This window comes from Sturnus vulgaris, chromosome 21 (genome assembly GCF_052056855.1).
Source record: "Sturnus vulgaris isolate bStuVul1 chromosome 21, bStuVul1.hap1, whole genome shotgun sequence".
In the NCBI taxonomy this organism is placed as follows: Eukaryota; Metazoa; Chordata; class Aves; order Passeriformes; family Sturnidae; genus Sturnus; species Sturnus vulgaris.
Genome location: NC_142263.1, coordinates 2538113 through 2555251, shown reverse-complemented (window position 1 = coordinate 2555251; position 17139 = coordinate 2538113). Strand labels below are relative to the sequence as shown.

Here is a 17139-nt window from a genome sequence, read left to right as displayed (position 1 = left end):
GCTGGTGGTATGGTGGTCAAAAATTGGAGTTTTAATTGTGATTTCCATCTCAAACCTTACACTTTATCCACATAACACACTCAGCTAAGAGCTCTCAGGTTCTGCAATATTCTGAGTGAGGAGAGCTTTCAACAATTCCATCTTGAGGCCGGTTCTTGCCTGGAAACTTGCCCTTAACTTGGTGCTCAGTCCAGCTGATCCTGAATGAAATCCATGCTAAATGAAGCCCCTGAATACAGAGCATGGAAACTTCTCCTTTGTGTCCACAGTGTGACCATCAAAACACAAGATTTGTGTCACTTCAGTGTCCCTGCAATTCCAGCATCTTCCATGGCATTGCTACACTAATACACCAGAACAAAATGAGGCATAAAAAGTGGAATTGGCTCCTTCCATTCTGCCTTCTAGAAGGTTTTGGATGCAGGGAATGTGCTTGGAATGATTCCCTGGCTTGACAAGAGCCGTGCACAAACCGAGTGTGTAACCTTTGAGATGGTGAGGAGTTTATTGTGCAGCTAAAGTCCAATATGGGTGAGCTGTGCAGTTAATGTTTGCTCTGCCGAGCTGCTTTTTGGTCGGCTCTGGAGCCGAGCTGCTGCCCGTGGGACAGGGCTGTGCCTGGGCATCCACCAGAGCTGCCCTGGGGAGCAACCCCTGTGCTTGGCACGGGCCCTTCACACCCTTTGACTTTGGACTTTTGTTGCTTTTTGTTACCAGAGCGGTGTGTGATGTTTCTTTAGTGAGTTACTGTGTTATCTTGTAGCGTTACAGTTTTTTAAAAACAAGTTTTTTTGCTCAACTCCAGCGCTGGAGTAGCGTGGTGGGGTGGGGACCTTGTGGTGAGGTCTCTGCTTTGGGAAATGCTGCTCCTTGTTTTTCCTTGTCTTTCCCAGAAAGTTATTTCATGGAATGATTCATCTGTAATGATGCACACCTCCTCTTTTATAAATGATGGGGCAGGTCTGTTTACTCTTATTCTGTCCCTCAGAGTTACTAGGAGTAACTTTTTTACTCACAATACTGGCCTTGTGTGGAAATGTACTTTTTCCCTGTGTGGAATATAAGAAAATACAAACATGGTCACCATGTTCTGGTTCCAATAGTACTGGAATTCCTTTCTCTGTCATCTCTGTCTTAAATACTGTTTATTGTAATAATCTGTAAAGTTTTTTTTTTCCTAACTAAAACTCTTAGGTGTCTGGTTTTCTAGATCCTCTCTCATTTAAGGATATCAAGACTTTAGTTAATAATGTTGCAACCTTTTAAGCTTGTAAGTGGCTTCCAGAGAAAGGTGAAGGGGCTTATTTCCAAGGGGGATTTAAAATGCAGGGACTTGGCTGTGTTGCTGATGTTTTTTGACCATGGAGCAAAGCAGTGGAACCAAAACGCTCTGGGAGGGAGAGGGCAGCAGGCAGGGCACTGCTGTCAGAGCTGTGGTGCTGAAGCAGAGCTGGACTCCAGTCCCTGGCGTGTGCAGGGACAGTGGATGTGACACATGAGCAACCTCACGTTCTCATGTGGGGCTTGGAACAACGACCTCCACAGGTCCCCTCCGACCTGAATTATTCCGGGACTATCCAGAGACTGGAGTAAAAATGTGTCTCCTTATCTATGTCAGACAAACTTCTGGTGTCTGCTGCTACCTGCAGTATAAAAGCAATGGCATTTGAAGAGTAACTCTGCTAGGTTAGTCCAAGGAGACCAGGAGCAGATCCTCAGGGATAGATGTAAACCACAAAATACAAAGAATTAGAGCCATAAAGGCAAGATCAGATTGCCAGTGATTTAAGGACAGTATATCAAGCTTTATTATGTTATGTCCTCCTTATTAGTGTTGCTGGGGATGAATGATATCAGATATCTCCTGGGAGACACCCCGGGAACTTTGAGATGTCCCTTGTTTTACCTGGGTAAGGGAATTGTGTGAGTGCCAGTGCAGCTCTTTGGACCAGTGCTTGTGCTTTGAGGGCTCTAGACCCTGTTCAAGCACTGAGCAGGAGCCAGAATGATGGAAGAAGTCGCAGTTTCTTGTCATAAATCTCTCTTTTCCATTTGGCAAATCAGCTTGGCTTGTGCAAGCTGGATTCCATGGCTGTGTTTGACTGGTGGGGCACAGAAGATGTCAGTGTTTGACTTCAGAATCCCAGTTGTAGGAGCTGGGCATTGCCTTGCTGATTTTTCTCATCTGTGTGTACATCAGAAAGCAGGGCTAGGCTGCTTAAATATCTTCATTTTTAATGTTGAAATAAAAAGAAAAGTGACAGTTTTGAGTCTTCTGGGGAGAATCAGGTTGCTCATACCAATATTCTGAGTCTGAGCATTTTGTGTCATCTCTAGCAAATTGTTGATCATTGAGTATCAATTGATTGCTGACTTTTGCTGTTGGCTTTCTTCAGTCAATGCCACTCAAAGACACCAGAATATATTAAAAATCTGGCTGTGGTAAATTTATTTTTAAGCCTAATTGTCACCTAACTGTGCAGGATGAATAATCCAGACTCCCCAAAACAGGAGCCACCTCACAGACAGATCACACAGGCTGAAATACCTAAAGTGCCAGTGCTACTTGTTTGCTTTTGTGTACAAATAACAGTTCAATCTTCTTTCCTTGTGGGGGACGAGATATTTTTATAGCTGATCACTTTTAGCAGCTCTATCATCAAGTGAGCAGAGTTATCTGAACATTACAGACCGGTTTTGGTGGCGTGTTAGGCTTTGAATATCTCATACAAGCTTGTGGGAGAGAAAAGGGTATTGTGCTAAGTGTGAGATAGCAGGATGGAACTGAGAGGTGCTTTCTGTTTCCCCTGTGCCTTGCAGAAGAGGAAGATGGGGTTTGGGAGAACGGGCTGTCCTACGAGTGCCGCACTCTGCTCTTCAAAGCTGTTCACAACCTGCTCGAGAGGTGCCTCATGAACAGGAACTTCGTGCGCATCGGCAAATGGTTCGTCAAGCCCTACGAGAAGGATGAGAAACCCATCAACAAAAGGTAGGAGCATTCCTTTTGCTTTATTGCACAAGTTGTAAGGGTTTATTCTTTGTGCTAGAAGAAAGGTTTAATTTGGAAGCTCCTGTGTATGGTTTGTTCTGGAGCCTGGGTGTCTCTACTCTTGATTATTTTGCCGCTTTTTTTGGAGTTCTGAATTTTCTTATGATGAAAGGAAGTAATGCTAAATGTGGTAAGCAATCTCTTCTGTGCTGGTCCCCATGTCCAGACCATGGATAATGGGTGTTGGGAAAGAAGGTGGAGTCTTCCAGAAAGGAAGGAATAGATACCTGAATGAAGAGATGTAGCCCTGGAAAGGGCTTTTAACCCTTTAAGTGTGGCAGAAATAAGATGCACAGCTCCATGGTCATCTTTCATGAGAGGAAGAAAGAGCCAAGTTTATTCAGAAACACACTTGGTTTTATAGCAGGACTGCAACTCCCAGAGTAGAGAAAAGGGGATTGGTTCAGAGAGAAGACACCCCATTGCCAGGGCCTGGGCACACACCACAACAGGTGTTTGATTTTGTTATTAATTCCTTTTTATTTTGACCAAATTATCACCCTGGGAGAAATTCTCCCCAGCCTTGAGCTGGACCAGCTGATGGGCTGGGAACAGAGCTGAGAAGCTCCAGCCTGGAATATTTTTCAGGCTGTAATTTTCTTACTTTCTCAACATGTGTCCCACAAGGAGACACCTGCCCTGGGCCTGCAGGTGACTGGAAGCCATTGTGCTTGCAAACACCAAGACAGACTCGTCACAGAGAGCTCTTTGCAGATCCCACCTGAGCTTTGGAAAAATTGCATCCCATGGGAGGTGCTGAGAGTTTGGAATGTCAGCTCCTGGTCAGAAAAAGGATGGTGTCTGGGAATGCTGGTGTTAAAAGAATCCATGTGGCCTCCATGCTGTGGGGGAGGAGGGAGAGGAGTGAATTTTTGATCTAAATTGGAAGGACTTCTTCTCATGGTTCTAACGTGGTTTGACACGGTCTATGTTGCCTAGCAATAAATAATGAAATGAATAAAAACTAGGTTAGCTGGAACAAGTTTAATCGCTGTTCCCAAATCAGCTTTTAAAATCCAAAGTAATTTAAAGCTCAGATGATGGGGTTTTTAGTGTGGCTTTTGTGTGTGTGTGTGTATGTGTGTCTATGTATGTGTTAAATCTTGCATGCAGGAAATTTTGAGATCAGTGGCTTTGCTTTTTGGGTGTGGAGTTGGCCATTGTTGGCATCTTCTGCAATAAATTTAAGCTTGAAAGAAATTTAGAAGCTGTTTTGGAGCAAAAGAAGCAGAAGCACATGTTTGTGTGTGTTTCTATTAGTAGTTGTGAACTGCTGCTTTTAATTTTTGTATAAACTTGTCCTTTAGTTCCAGGCATTTCTTTTTCCACCCTGGTCAGGGCAAATGTTTCCTCTCTGGGGTGTCCTTGTCCATCCTTTATTTTATTTTTTTCTGCTATAAATCAAGAGTAAAGAGTTTACTTTTAACTATTTTGGCCAATACCATGTTGGCACAGTCTGAGCTTTCCTCCTTTGAGGAACTGGTTGACCAAATTGCCATTTTAAACTAGCATTAGTTATGTCCTGAATTCTCTTAGAGTAATTCTATGAAGCTCTCTAGAGCAGCTGGAAAAGCTGATGAAAGGTTTTAAAATAAAATAGCAGTGTTTGTTTAATTTGGAGGCTCTGATTCTTCTTTGAAGAAGGTCAGAATGTCAGCATGCTTGATGAAAATAACTGAAGGAATTGTGTGCTTACTCACACAATTTCATCATATGTAGCCCAGAATTACTGGAAAAATATGTAAAAAGCTTTAACAGATCTGTGTAAGATATTTTATTGTTGAGAAATTTCAGTATTTCCTACAGATAGCTCCATAACATGAGATGCTCTGAGCACTGGCTTTTATGGAATGGAGTGGGGGAATGGTGAACAGATGTGTTCTCGTGGCAAATTTGGCTCATCCCTCCTAGGAATATCTAGAATTGGGATAATCTCTGCTCTCAGGAAGGTTGGGCTCTTCAGAGGGGTCAGCTCAGGCTTGTGGGAGAAAACCAAACACTTCCATGGATGCTTTGTGATGGCACCTCTGCAGCTCTAAAGTCTGGAACACTCCTGTAGTAAAAGGAACATTTCTCTCATGGCAAAAGTTCAATGTGACACTGCAGCAAACCCCACGTCAAGGGACTTGCAGCCAGCCTGGAAAAAGCACTGAATGTTGCACCTGGGGTGCTGATACATTTCCTACCAGACAGCTGTTCTAAAACTTAAAAAAACTAAACCTTAATACAACTTCTGCATATTTTTCATTCCTTAGGATCCATTTAATCGGCCAAAGCTATACAAAAGTTTATAATTTTTCGGTAGATGTGGCTGACTTAATTAAAAACCAAACTAAACCCCTAGCAGTGTTTGTGAGTATTGATGCACAGATCTTAAGAATCAGCTTTGAAGCTGTGTTTTTGTCTTTCATCCCATATTACTCTGCTGTCCTTGGGACTGTTCTTTGCATTAAGGTTCAGAAACCCTGGGAAGGAGTTCCTGTGCCTGTGTAATTCGAGGTAATTTGGTATCCTGGGGATGTGGAGTTTGCTACCAGTGTGCTTTGGATCATAATTTATCTCACCCTGCACTTTGAGGCTTGGCCAGCCACTCTAGAGACTTGTTCCCTGTGTTTTACAGCTGCAGATTTCAATCAGCTTGGTCGTTCTTGCTGGAAATCTTTAGTTTCAGGGAATTTGGCTGGGAATGGAGCAGTCAGTGCCCTTGGTGTGGAGGTGGCTCCTTCCCCTGGGCTTTCTGGGGCTGTGGCTGCAGGACCTCAGCCCCTCTCTGGCCCTGCCTGTCCCTTTGAAGGATGTGCAGATAGAGCTGTTTCTTTTCATTTGAAGCTGATCCCATCTGGATTTTTCCCAGTTCTGTTTGAAAGCCTGTGCTTCCAGAAGGGGAGATTTTCTGTGCTCTGCTCTCCCAACAATAGCTGGCAGTGGTGGCACAGCAGCCAGGAGGGAGGCTGTGATTTCTAATAGGTGTTGGGCTGTGATAACAGCTCCTCCAGCAGCCCTGCCTTCCTGTCTGTTGCTCTGGTGGTTTTTTGTTTTTTTTTTTTTTTTTCTCCTTGCATAAAGTTACTTTAAAATAAAAAGTCTGTCATTGTACATTTAAATTTTAAAAGGACAATCCTGAATGTTCATAATTGATGCTGGTGTGACACATGAGCAGATGACCAGGAAAGTCAGAATGAGCTGGTTTAGAGTATTCACTATTTAATGATGTAACTCCTAAACAAATCAACTCATTAAACTAATCTCTATGATAGGAGAGCTCTTAAAATTTTTGCTTGGAGACTGCAGAAGCCCAATAATGTAGTTTAAATGACTACACATGAAATGAAAATTTGACAAATAGGAATGTAATTCTCTTTTCCCTTTTCCAACATGCTACTTTCAGGAATATGGTTGTGTATGTTTTATTCCAAAATCCCCTCATAAATGTGAGATGGAGGCTGTGATGTGCTCCATCCCATAGTGCAGGTTGGATTGCTTCAATAACTGCCTTTGGATGAGACTGTTCCTCTTGCTCATTACTGGGGTATACCTGGAAGAAATAAGATTAGGAAAGCTGTCAGATTAAATATTATTTTAGATACAATTGAAATAGATGAAATATGACACTCCTAATGAAGCACAAGCACCAAGTGTTTACGTGAGGGGCATCTCTTTGGAGTTTTTGGTAATAATTACAACTTGCTAAACTTTAACACAATTGAAATAGCAGTAAGCAAACAATTGAGTAATCCTGAATTTGTGGGTGGATCTGATAGACAACTGAAAGTCTAGAATGCTAAAAACTGCTATATTACTTGAATGGTTGCTTTTTTTTTTTTCCCCCTTGTAATTGGGAAATAATGCAGCCAATTGCAGTGGGTGGCAAAGCAGAACTTGTGTCTGACAAGTTCACTTAAAAATGGTGAAAAAACACCAGAGAAAAACACTACACACCCAAAACAAAAAACACAAAAACCACCCCACAAGCCACTTGGAAATTCATAAGTGATAAGGTTATCATAACTTGCTGCACAGGTTTCAGGGTAATTCTGTTTACCACAAGTCTGGGTTCAGGATTTTAGAATGCCAGGCCACCATTCTCCTATTTCTTTTTTTCCCATGGAAATAGAAAATAATAAATATATAACTTCATGGGAAATGACTGCTGAAAAATATTCTAGATGCCAATTTATATGGCTTTATTTTAAACCTTTGTACATGTAGTTATCTTATTCTGTAGGTGTGCTTATCATAGTTCTGGAGAGGGATTTTTTTTTTTTTTCCCTCTACCTCATCTTGCCATGAGGAAGAGGTGGAACTGTGGGTGTGATTCCTGAGTTTGGTGCAAGCCTGGTGGCAGCCCTGCAGTGTGGAATCGGGATGGCCATGGCTGCAGTGTGAATTTGGGGGGTATTTTTTAACTTTCAGTGCTGGGAATGGTGCTGCTGTGCCATCAGAAATATCAGTATTTGCTTTGAGCAGCGTGGATGGGATCAGCTCCTGCCTGTCTGCTCTTCACTGCCCTGAAGACAAAAGGAATGCTGCTTTTGGTCTCTTTTAACCCACATTTCTGCCTCATCCCCCTGTTTGCCTCTATTTTTTTTTTTTTTTTTTTTTTTCCTCAGTTCCCATGGTCATCTTTCCACAGGAACAGAGAATTTTACTTCTTGATCCCCTGGAATGCTGTTGGGAATTATTATTATTATCAATAAGAAACAGAACAAGATTTCTGGGTGCTAAAGCTCAAAAATTCCTTCATATTGAGAGAGTTAACTCTCAAAACCAAGATTCACCCACAGCTTTTTAGGTTTATTTCTATCTATTTCGTCTGAAACCAAGTGGCTCTTCCCTGGTAATGCTGAAATATTTTCTATTAAGGCTGCTCAACTCTTTGCAGTGTAAATTTCCTCCCTACGTTAATCTTTAAATCAAACAATGTCAACATTTTTTTACAGCAGCCCTAATGAGGCTGTTCTGGCATCATGTCCCGGCAGGAGAGCAGGTGATGTTTTTCCTTTTGCTGTAGACAGCTGGAATTGAGAGCTGCTGTAAGTAGGACAGTGCAGGATAAACAGCAGGAGCTGAGAGCATTGATCACATGATTGTCTCTTTGGAATATTGGGTTGCTACAGAGACTACAAGCAGACAAATTTAGCACTTTACATCACAAAGCAGTTTTCTCTTATTTAGCTTAAATTACACTGGTAGTTGGTTCATCAGGAAAAAGGGGGAAAAAATGATATGGCTCTTGGTTTTGAGCTTTCAAGCATAAATGTGCTCTTTTTGTTCACTGAACAATAAAATAATACAAAAGCGTTACAGATCCTTCAGATTTTGTTAAATGACAATTTTATAATGCATTTCCATTTGGAACTTTGAAAAAAATCTGGTTTAACAAGACGTTTGTAAATGTCTCAGGATGGGAAAGAGCAATCCAGGGAAAAGCTGTTGCCCTGCCTTTGGAACACAGGGATGTTTAGAGCTATTCTCCTTTTCCCAAATATGTTCTGGATCTTTATAGCACAAGTATATTTCCCTGTGAAAGCTTAAGTTCAGCTAATTGAGATTTGCAGCCTCAAATTAAAGGATGCTAAAATCTAAGGTGACAGGTTTATTAGTCTCATTTAAGTTCTGAAATACAGGAACGTGAGCAAACTCTGTAGTATTGTTTATAATTGTATCTGGAAAAATATATACCTTTCTGTGTATATATATATATAAACTTCTTGCTGCCTTCTGAAAAAAAAAATGAGTTTGCTTTCTTTTAAAATACTATGCTGGAGTTTTAGTTTGTATAAAAACAAAATTGGTTTTATTGGGATGAAGCTAAGCCCATTAATAATGACGTTAATTTAAAATGTGGCAGTCTAAGGCAAGCATGGTTTATTCTGGAATACAGATTGCTTGCTACATTTATGTTTGTTTTAGTGCACATAATTCAGTTATGGAATAAATAAATATTTTTAACTCTCAGGTCTAAGTCAAATCAAAACATTCTCAGCCACGAAGAATGCTTTGGAGAGCCTTTTGACAGGAATCATTAAAGATGTGCTTTGAACTGGAAGGGTTTTTTCTACTTTGCTATTAGCTATGTTTTTCTGCTTTGTGTTATCATCAAAATCAGCTTTCTGCTGTATTTCCCTGCCTGGCCATGGGGAGTTACTCAGGGATGCTTGGAAGAACATTTCTGCTCCGTGGCTTTGTCCAGAGTGAGAGAAGCAGCTGGAATTCCAGCTCTGGGTCCTTCATTTATGGCACAGAACGTGCAGCTCCCTAGGAAATGGAGCTGTGCATTTGCTGAGGTTCTTTGCACTGATTTTAGTGTTTTACTTATTTCCTATCTTGCTGATCACAGCACAAGCACACTGAATTTCCTGCTCCTTTGTAGTCAGGATTGAGTTTGGCAATTCAGGATTTTGGGTGGTGAGTGGGAATTGAGGATGGGCTTATGGAGCAGCAAAGGTGGGAGGAAGGTGAAGAAGAAACTTCTCAGTACCTGTGGTGTTCCAGCTGCAGCTGGAAGTGTGAGTAATCCCAAAGAACTGTTCTGTGGTATCCCAGCTTGGTTAAAAGGAAAAGAAAATAAAAAACAAACAGGAAGGGAAGAGACTTAGGGCTTCATGGGTGGGGGGGTGTGTGTGCCACCTTAAACCTTTTTTCCTTATAAAATTTTATTCCCAAAAGAACCCATATAATTTTAAGACTGTGTTCTCCATCCCAGCAATTCATTATAGAAGGGAATTGTCACTTTTTCAAAAGGAGGTTCTTTGATGCTTTGAATTTATTGAAGTGGCACCCAGAACTCATCTGTGGTGAGGGACAACTCTGGGGAGCTGCTTCACTTTGGTGCTGAGGTTTGGGAGCTCTCAGTTATTTTCAGCCAGTCCTGCTCCTGATTCCTGGGGAAAACGCCCCACTCTGGCCAAGACGTACCAATTTTTGGCAATCATTTTATAACAGACCGAAATCAGGGTGCAATTAATTAATTAATTAATTAATTAGAGCCTTACCTCGCTGCTGTGTTGGTGCTCCTGTTGTGCCCTGCTGGAAGGGCCGTGGTGGGGAGGGACAAGGGACAAAGCAGCTCCACTCTGCAGGGTTTGCTGGGCAGGAATCACTCGGTGCAGTGTAAAAGGACTCAGTAAATATTTTGGTTGGGATAGCAGAGCTTTGGCAGCATGAGGTGCTCCCACTTCAACTCAGAAGTAATTCACAAAGACAAGCTAGGAAAACAGGAGATAGTAATTACATAAAACAAACATTTTCTCTTTCAGCTGAAACGTTTGGATGCTTTTTTTTTTTTCTAAATTTACTATTAAAATGTGCTTTTGGTTGGAGCTTCCTTGTGCTGGTGCTATCATGAGGGGGTGGTTTGGGTGTGGATTAGTGGGGTCCTAATGCAGCCAATGTTTGGGAAGGATCTAAAGCTCTACACAAGTCCTAATGTGGACATAAAACCAGACCTAATTACCTTTTTATCAAGAAAATGTTTTCAGATTTGCTAATGGAAACCTCCTGTAGATGTGGATTTTAGTGTGGTTTCCCCTCCTAGCCTTCAGTTATTCTGAAAAGGTAGAAGTAGAAATTGTATTGGTTTTATCCACAGCAGCTTCTGTTTTTTTTTTTTTTTCCCCATAAAGTCATCATCCTTTGTTTCTGAAACGAAAACATTTTTGTTTTGTGTGATTAGAGTGAAGAGGGAGCATGGGGGAATCAAATGGTTTTACACAAATGTATTTAATGGACTGTAGATGAGGACTGAAGGTTGCTTCAAATAGCAATTATTCCCAAGGAGTCTCCTTCTTATTTTATTTTTAATTTGTTTTTAAAGTTACTTTCAGGATTGCACCTCAACCTAACCCAATTCTGATGTGTTCAGATCAAAAGTTATAAAGAATCCTTGTTCTGATGGCACTTCATTTCTCTCCTCAGAAATCAGTTGGAAATTAGATTATTGATACCTAAATTCTGTGATTGGGACTTTAATGAAATTAATTAGAAATATTAATGGAGCAACTTGATGTTCAGGGTCAGACAAGACAAAGAGGTTTTTTTGGAATTAGGATTTTGTTTTCAGAATTTTCTGAATAAAAGTGTATGCAATAATAAATGATAGCAGTAGTAAAAGTACTCAAGAGGGGGGTTATCAATGCTGACTTTAACATCAGATATATTTTTTTTCTGTATCTGACCTTAAGGACATCACTGATTCTCTCTTCATGCAGAGTAAAATTTCAAAGTGTTAAGGTGTAGGGATTTTTTTATTTTTTTTCGTATTTCAGTGGTGAGATGCTCTGCACAAATTACCAGTGATCTTCTGAGCTACCTAAAATAGTCTGCAAATAAAAATAGGATGAACTCTCCGTTAGCAGGCAGGAAACCACCAGCCTGATTCTGTTACTGTGTCCTTGACTGAATTGTGAAGATAATTTGCTTATTTACCCCAAAGTGATACCTGATAGATTTTTTTGCTTGATTGGGATTTTTGGCTGTGAGGTGAATTATTGGGAAGATTAGAGGATGACTTCGAGAATTGGTAGGAAAATATGTGAATATATAGCCACTTTTTTTTTTTTAATTAGATTATGATAAAATTTGGAATATAGCTCCTAAACTGAGTTTGTGCACTGGCAGCCAGGCTCTAGAAACTTAAAGAATTGGAGAATGTTCAAATGTATTAATTTAAACAAAACAAAAATAAAAAGGCTGCGTGTTTGTAGAGTTTCTTACTAAGTCCATAAAATAATTTGTGTAGGGGCATCCAGCACTGCAGAGCTCTGGTTCTTCATGTTCCTCCTTTTCTCCACTCTCTCCAAAGAGCTTCCCTGTGGTTTTGATTTCTTTTTTTTTTTTCTTTTTGTTTTAATTAGGATTCTTTACTTGTATTTCCTGTGATTATTTCCACATGCATTGCTATTTCTTAAGTTCTGTAACCTAAAATAATTTAAATGTGAGGAAGCAATTTCTGTGCACTGACTCAGGAGAAAAAAAAACTCGAAGGGTTAATTTTGCCTTTCAGGTTGACCTTTGTTTTAAAGCAAACTCGTGCTTGCAGGGGATACTTTGTGTCCCGGTTGGGATCGGTTTCCCTTATCCCGAATTTCCAGAATCTTTTTTTTTTTTTTTTTTTTAACCGTGTATTTCTGCTGTGAAACAACTTATCCCACTGGCCACAAAGTGACTGCTGCACCTTCTAAAAGAAACCCCCCCGGTGCTGTGCATCGTCCTGCTGCTTAACTCTTCCATTTATAGCCGGGATGAGTAGAAATGGGCTGGATTTGGGGTTTTGCAGGATGAGTTGGAGCAGTGGATCCTCTCCATGCCATGGAGGCACAGCTGGGGACAATGGCAGTGGCAGCACTGGGTGCTCACTCACTGGATTATTTTGTTGGAAACCTCTCCCCTGCTGAGCTGAGGGAGAAAAAAAGATTTTTTTTTTTTTTTTGGTTATATTTTTGGATTTGGCTTTTGCATGGTGACCTTGAGTTTTCCTTGCTCCTCCTAAGGACTGGTTTTGCAGTGTGATGAATTGAAATGCTTCTGTTATCATGCTGATGCCTCCCTTTGTCTTGGTTTATCTGAATTCCATCAGATTATGCTGTGATTGTTTGCCCTTTATCTGGCTAACAATGGGGTGTTTACAAGAGGTGAAGCTTAATTGCATTTAAAGTGTATATAGGGAATATGTGCTTTAATTTTAAAATTGAATCTTGCTTATACCGAGCTTCTGAATTGTGTCTGTCACTGGGAACCAAGGCACTGCCACCTCCTTCACCCTCATCCAATGGTGGTTTGGAAAATAAAATTCAGTTTGAAAATCAGTCTTCCACCATTTACATAAGGATTAAAGTTTAATCAGATTTCCATACTGGAATTTAGTGGTGTGTCCTGGCCACGTGACTTCTGTTACACTTGAAATCATCAACGTGCTCAGCCCCGTCCTCAGCGGGATTTGGAAATGTAACTTTCCTGGGATTCCTGAGCACTGGGGCCTTTCAGCTGTTAGGAAGCAGTTTATAATTCATCCAAATCTTGCCTTTTTTTTGCCCCTAAAACACAATTAAACCTGAAGAGCAGATGAGCAGGGCTGGAGAAATGTTCTCTCCTCAGTGGGGTCACTGCAGCTCCTGCCTTAGGGTGCTGGAATACAAATGTGCTGTTCCTGCTGATCCACGAGGATTCTCTCATCCTGTCTGCACACTTTTGGTCCCCAGTTTTAGATCTGCTGTGTTTTTGTCATTGTTCCACTCTTCTCTTCCCTGACTCAGGCTTGGGGGTGAGAATGAACCAACCCCTCTCCATTTCCATGGATGGAATGGACTGTGCCAATTCCAGAAATTTCCCTTTCCCCTTGCTTTTCCCCATCCCACCATCTCCCTGTGGGTAAGAAACATCTTGGAAATGACACTAAAAATGTTCCCAGGAGCTGTGGAGGTTGTGTTTTAATGTGGAGGTTGTGTTTTAATGTGGAGGTTGTGTTTTAATGTGGAGGTTGTGTTTTAATGGGGTTCTTTTGGTGCCTGTTGGTTCTCCCTGCCCTGGAGCTGTTTGTGTCTTTCCCAGGAATGCCAAACTGGATTTTAGACCAAGGAACACGGATGTCCCAGAGCCTTCCTGCCATCCTGGGCACTGGCTGCTGGGATCAGGTTGTATTTTTGGGACCCAGTGGTGTTGCATTCGTTTTTAGGCTGCAGTAGTTCATGGAGTGTTTTTTTCCATGGGATCATGCAAAAATCCTCTCCAGTATCTGCAGTTTTCACTGACTAAAATCAGTGTTTCCTGTGACTTGATCCCTTTTTTCCCTGAGACTGAGCAGGATTTTGCTGCTCTTTCCTTACAAAGGAAGATTTATTTTCTCACCAGCACTTTATGAAGTTCTTCTCAGCTTCTCCTTGACCTTGGTCCTTCTCTGGCCGTGATGTTGGACCTAATTTAACATCCAAATGAGCAGCATCTCCTGCTTTTAAACATCTGCTCTTTTGCTGCTGGCGTGCATCAGTCTGGCAAACATTTGGGATAACTTGTAGCCACTATAACTGAGGAATGTTGTGCCTGTACAGCTTCTTTAAAAGGGGAAAAAAAAGGAGTTTTCCAGGTGGGCATGAGGATATGCCACTTCTGGCAGGGATCTGCTTGATTTTTGCCTTCCTTTCTTCCTGCTCTTTAGTTAAAATTAGTGAAATATATTTCACATAAACCGTGGAGCTGATGTGGATGCAACATGAAATGTTTTCTTGGGTGTCCTTGCAGGGGTCAACTGTATTTTTCTAACAACAACAGGGAGCAGGGCCCCAAAATTAAGAAATTCTCCTCAGAGTGATCTTGTGGAGTAAAAGGTTTCATGTATTTGCTCGCTAATAACGGTGCACTGGGAAACAGCATTTAAATCAGAGTTGTAGGAATGAGAAATGTTCATTTTGGGGAGTTTTTTGCTGTTCAAACCTGTTGGGTTTTTTTCCCTAAAACTCTGTGCCGTGAGAGATGCTGTCAGTGAAGCATCTGCTATTAAACATTGACACTTGCCTTAATGACTTTAATTAAGAATGTCTTGAGCCTCAGTTTTTTTAATTGATTGTATCTTCCCTTTTGTGTGTAGGTATGGGATTTCATTTTTAGTTACTTGATTGGCTTCAAGAACACGAAGATAAGATTCAATTTAAATAACAAAACAAAACCACTTCTCAAAGCTGTTGCCATTCTTCTTGCTCTTAAATAAGTGACTTGTTGGCTGATATTAAATTCTGCTTAGTGGAGCTGTGACAAGACAACCTAGATACGACCTCATTAAAAATGAAATATGTTCAGGAATATTTCTAGAGATTTTAAATAAATGCATAAGGTATAAAAATATTGAATTACAGGTTTTTGTCTTGCAAAAAATTATGTTTTAAATTTCCTCAAGACAGCAAAATATCAAGTGTCAGATTGAAGAAATGGAGAATTTAGTACCTGTTGTTTTCTAAGTGATTTTTCTTCGGGTTTGTAAAGGGAACACATATTTATAATTTTCTTGCTATTTACATAGAAGAGTGTTTTGGTTACTTCCATGAATGAATATATAGTGAGAAAATGCCTTCAAACTACTGAAAAAAAGAATCCAACCTCTTGAAATCCTGTCCTTCAGACTTATTTCCTGCTGTTACCTTTGCAGTGAGCACTTGTCCTGCTCGTTCACCTTCTTCCTGCATGGGGACAGCAACGTGTGCACCAGCGTGGAGATCAGCCAGCACCAGCCCGTGTACCTGCTCAGTGAGGAGCACCTCACCCTGGCCCAGCAGTCCAACAGCCCTTTCCAAGGTGGGATTGCTGCCCTGTGCACTCTGGCACCTGCATTTCGTCCCCTGGGTGCTCCCCCAGGGCTTGGGGCAGGCTGGCAGTGAGGGCAGAGCCGTGTCCTGCTGTCCCCAGCTGTGCCCTGTCCTGGCCCTTCTGCAGCTGGAGCATTTGCATATTCATCTCTTAGCATGTAATTGAATAATTTGTCCTCATGACACTATTTCCAAGTGCTGTCCTATTGGTGACTTAAATATTTTGCTGTTTCAACCTCATAACCCCCACATACCTTCACCAAGCCCCTGTGAAAAATCCATTTCTGCCTCAGTGTATTTAACTTATTGCCACCCCCTCCCTTTCCACCTGGCTCTTCCTTGCCTGTAAATCCCTGTGGTTCCCCCAGCAGATGCAGGCTGTGCTCTGGAGGACAGAGGAGTGCTGGGGCCTGAGTCTGGTCAGTGGGGCTGTGTGATCCCTCCCTGCAGAAATCACCTCTCCTGCATGGCCACACACACCTTTAGTAATGCTCAGTGTCCAAACTTGCTTTTTTTTTTTTTTTTTCTCTGAATGCAACTTAACAGTAGCTGTGCTTCCCTACTCTGGACAAGACTAAACATGAAACAGATGATTCCCTGTGTATTCCCTGTTGTTGTAAGCAGCTGAATGAAAGGATGAGGAAACACCTAAACTCTGCCAGCATTTGGAAGTGTTTCTTTATCCCACCTGTATCTGAGACTCCTTGCAAGCCAAGATGAAAACTTGCCTGTTGCTTGTTTGAATGGATTAATTTGTAGTTGTTATTGTGGTTCCTCAATTCTTGCAGTACCTATAAATTTAACAATGTGAAGCTATTGCCAAAAACTCGGGTAGTGTAAATCATGATTAGGCTGCATTGTGACTTACCAGTGGTAAATTGTTTATTTGGTGTGGCTGAAATAAGAGTGCTGCTATTGCAGAGGGGAAGAGGGAATTTGGGGTGGATATCATCTCCAATGGATTTTTATTTCTGTTTTAGTTATCCTGAGCCCCTTTGGGTTGAATGGCACACTCACAGGGCAGTCCTTCAAGCTTTCTGATTCATCCACAAAAAAGCTGATTGGGGAGTGGAAGCAATTCTACCCTGTCACATCCAACTTGAAGGAGGGATCTGAGGAAAAACAAGAAGAAATGGATTGGGAGGATGATTCTTTAGCTGCTGTTGAAGTCCTTGTTGGTGAGCATGATTACCTTTAATTGCTAAAATAAACTGGCTGATTAACCAAAATTCTGCATGCAGAAGTGACCCCATTTGATTCCTTTGCAACGATGGTGGTTGGGTTTTGTTTTCCTGTTTGATGCTCAGGACTATCTACAATGAGTTGCTGCTCAAAGTGGATTTTGCAGACCCATTAGTAGAAGGTCTTTTTCTTATGTGCCCTGAGAGGCAAGATTTAAAAAAAAAAATAAATGAGAGTAAGAAGACCCCTGGATGATCACTGTTGACATCTGAGCTGCACAAAAAGCAGGTTGTGCTGTTTCAGAGTCCGTGCAAATTCAAACAGAGCAGACTTTCCTTTTAGGGATATCTTCAAAACCACAGTCCTGGAGAACCTGATGTACTCAGGCACTGCCTTTATCTGCTGTTTTCCCCCAAATCCCAGCCCCTGGATGCAGTGGTTTGTTCTGCTGTGGGCTGCTGAAATCAAACCTTTGATTTGCCACCAAATGCAATCCCTCCTCTGTGAGGAGCTCATAGTGCAGTGATGGCTGGAGACCCTCGTGCTGCTGGGGGTATTGGCAGTGTTAAATGATGCTAAAAAAGATTTTATTGCAGCCTTTATAAAACAAAATGA

The 17139-nt window shown here is 41.4% G+C and overlaps 1 protein-coding gene across 1 annotated transcript in view; it reads left to right on the top strand.

Annotated features, from left to right (window-relative positions):
• The window catches only part of MED13 (mediator complex subunit 13), a 52326-nt gene that overhangs the window by 9891 nt on the left and 25296 nt on the right, over positions 1–17139 (top strand). Inside the window, exons 3-5 of the mRNA XM_014881143.2 lie at positions 2821–2989; positions 15186–15331; positions 16323–16520. Of these exons, the coding sequence (XP_014736629.2) occupies positions 2821–2989; positions 15186–15331; positions 16323–16520 (513 nt within the window). The remainder of the gene's footprint in view (positions 1–2820; positions 2990–15185; positions 15332–16322; positions 16521–17139) is intronic.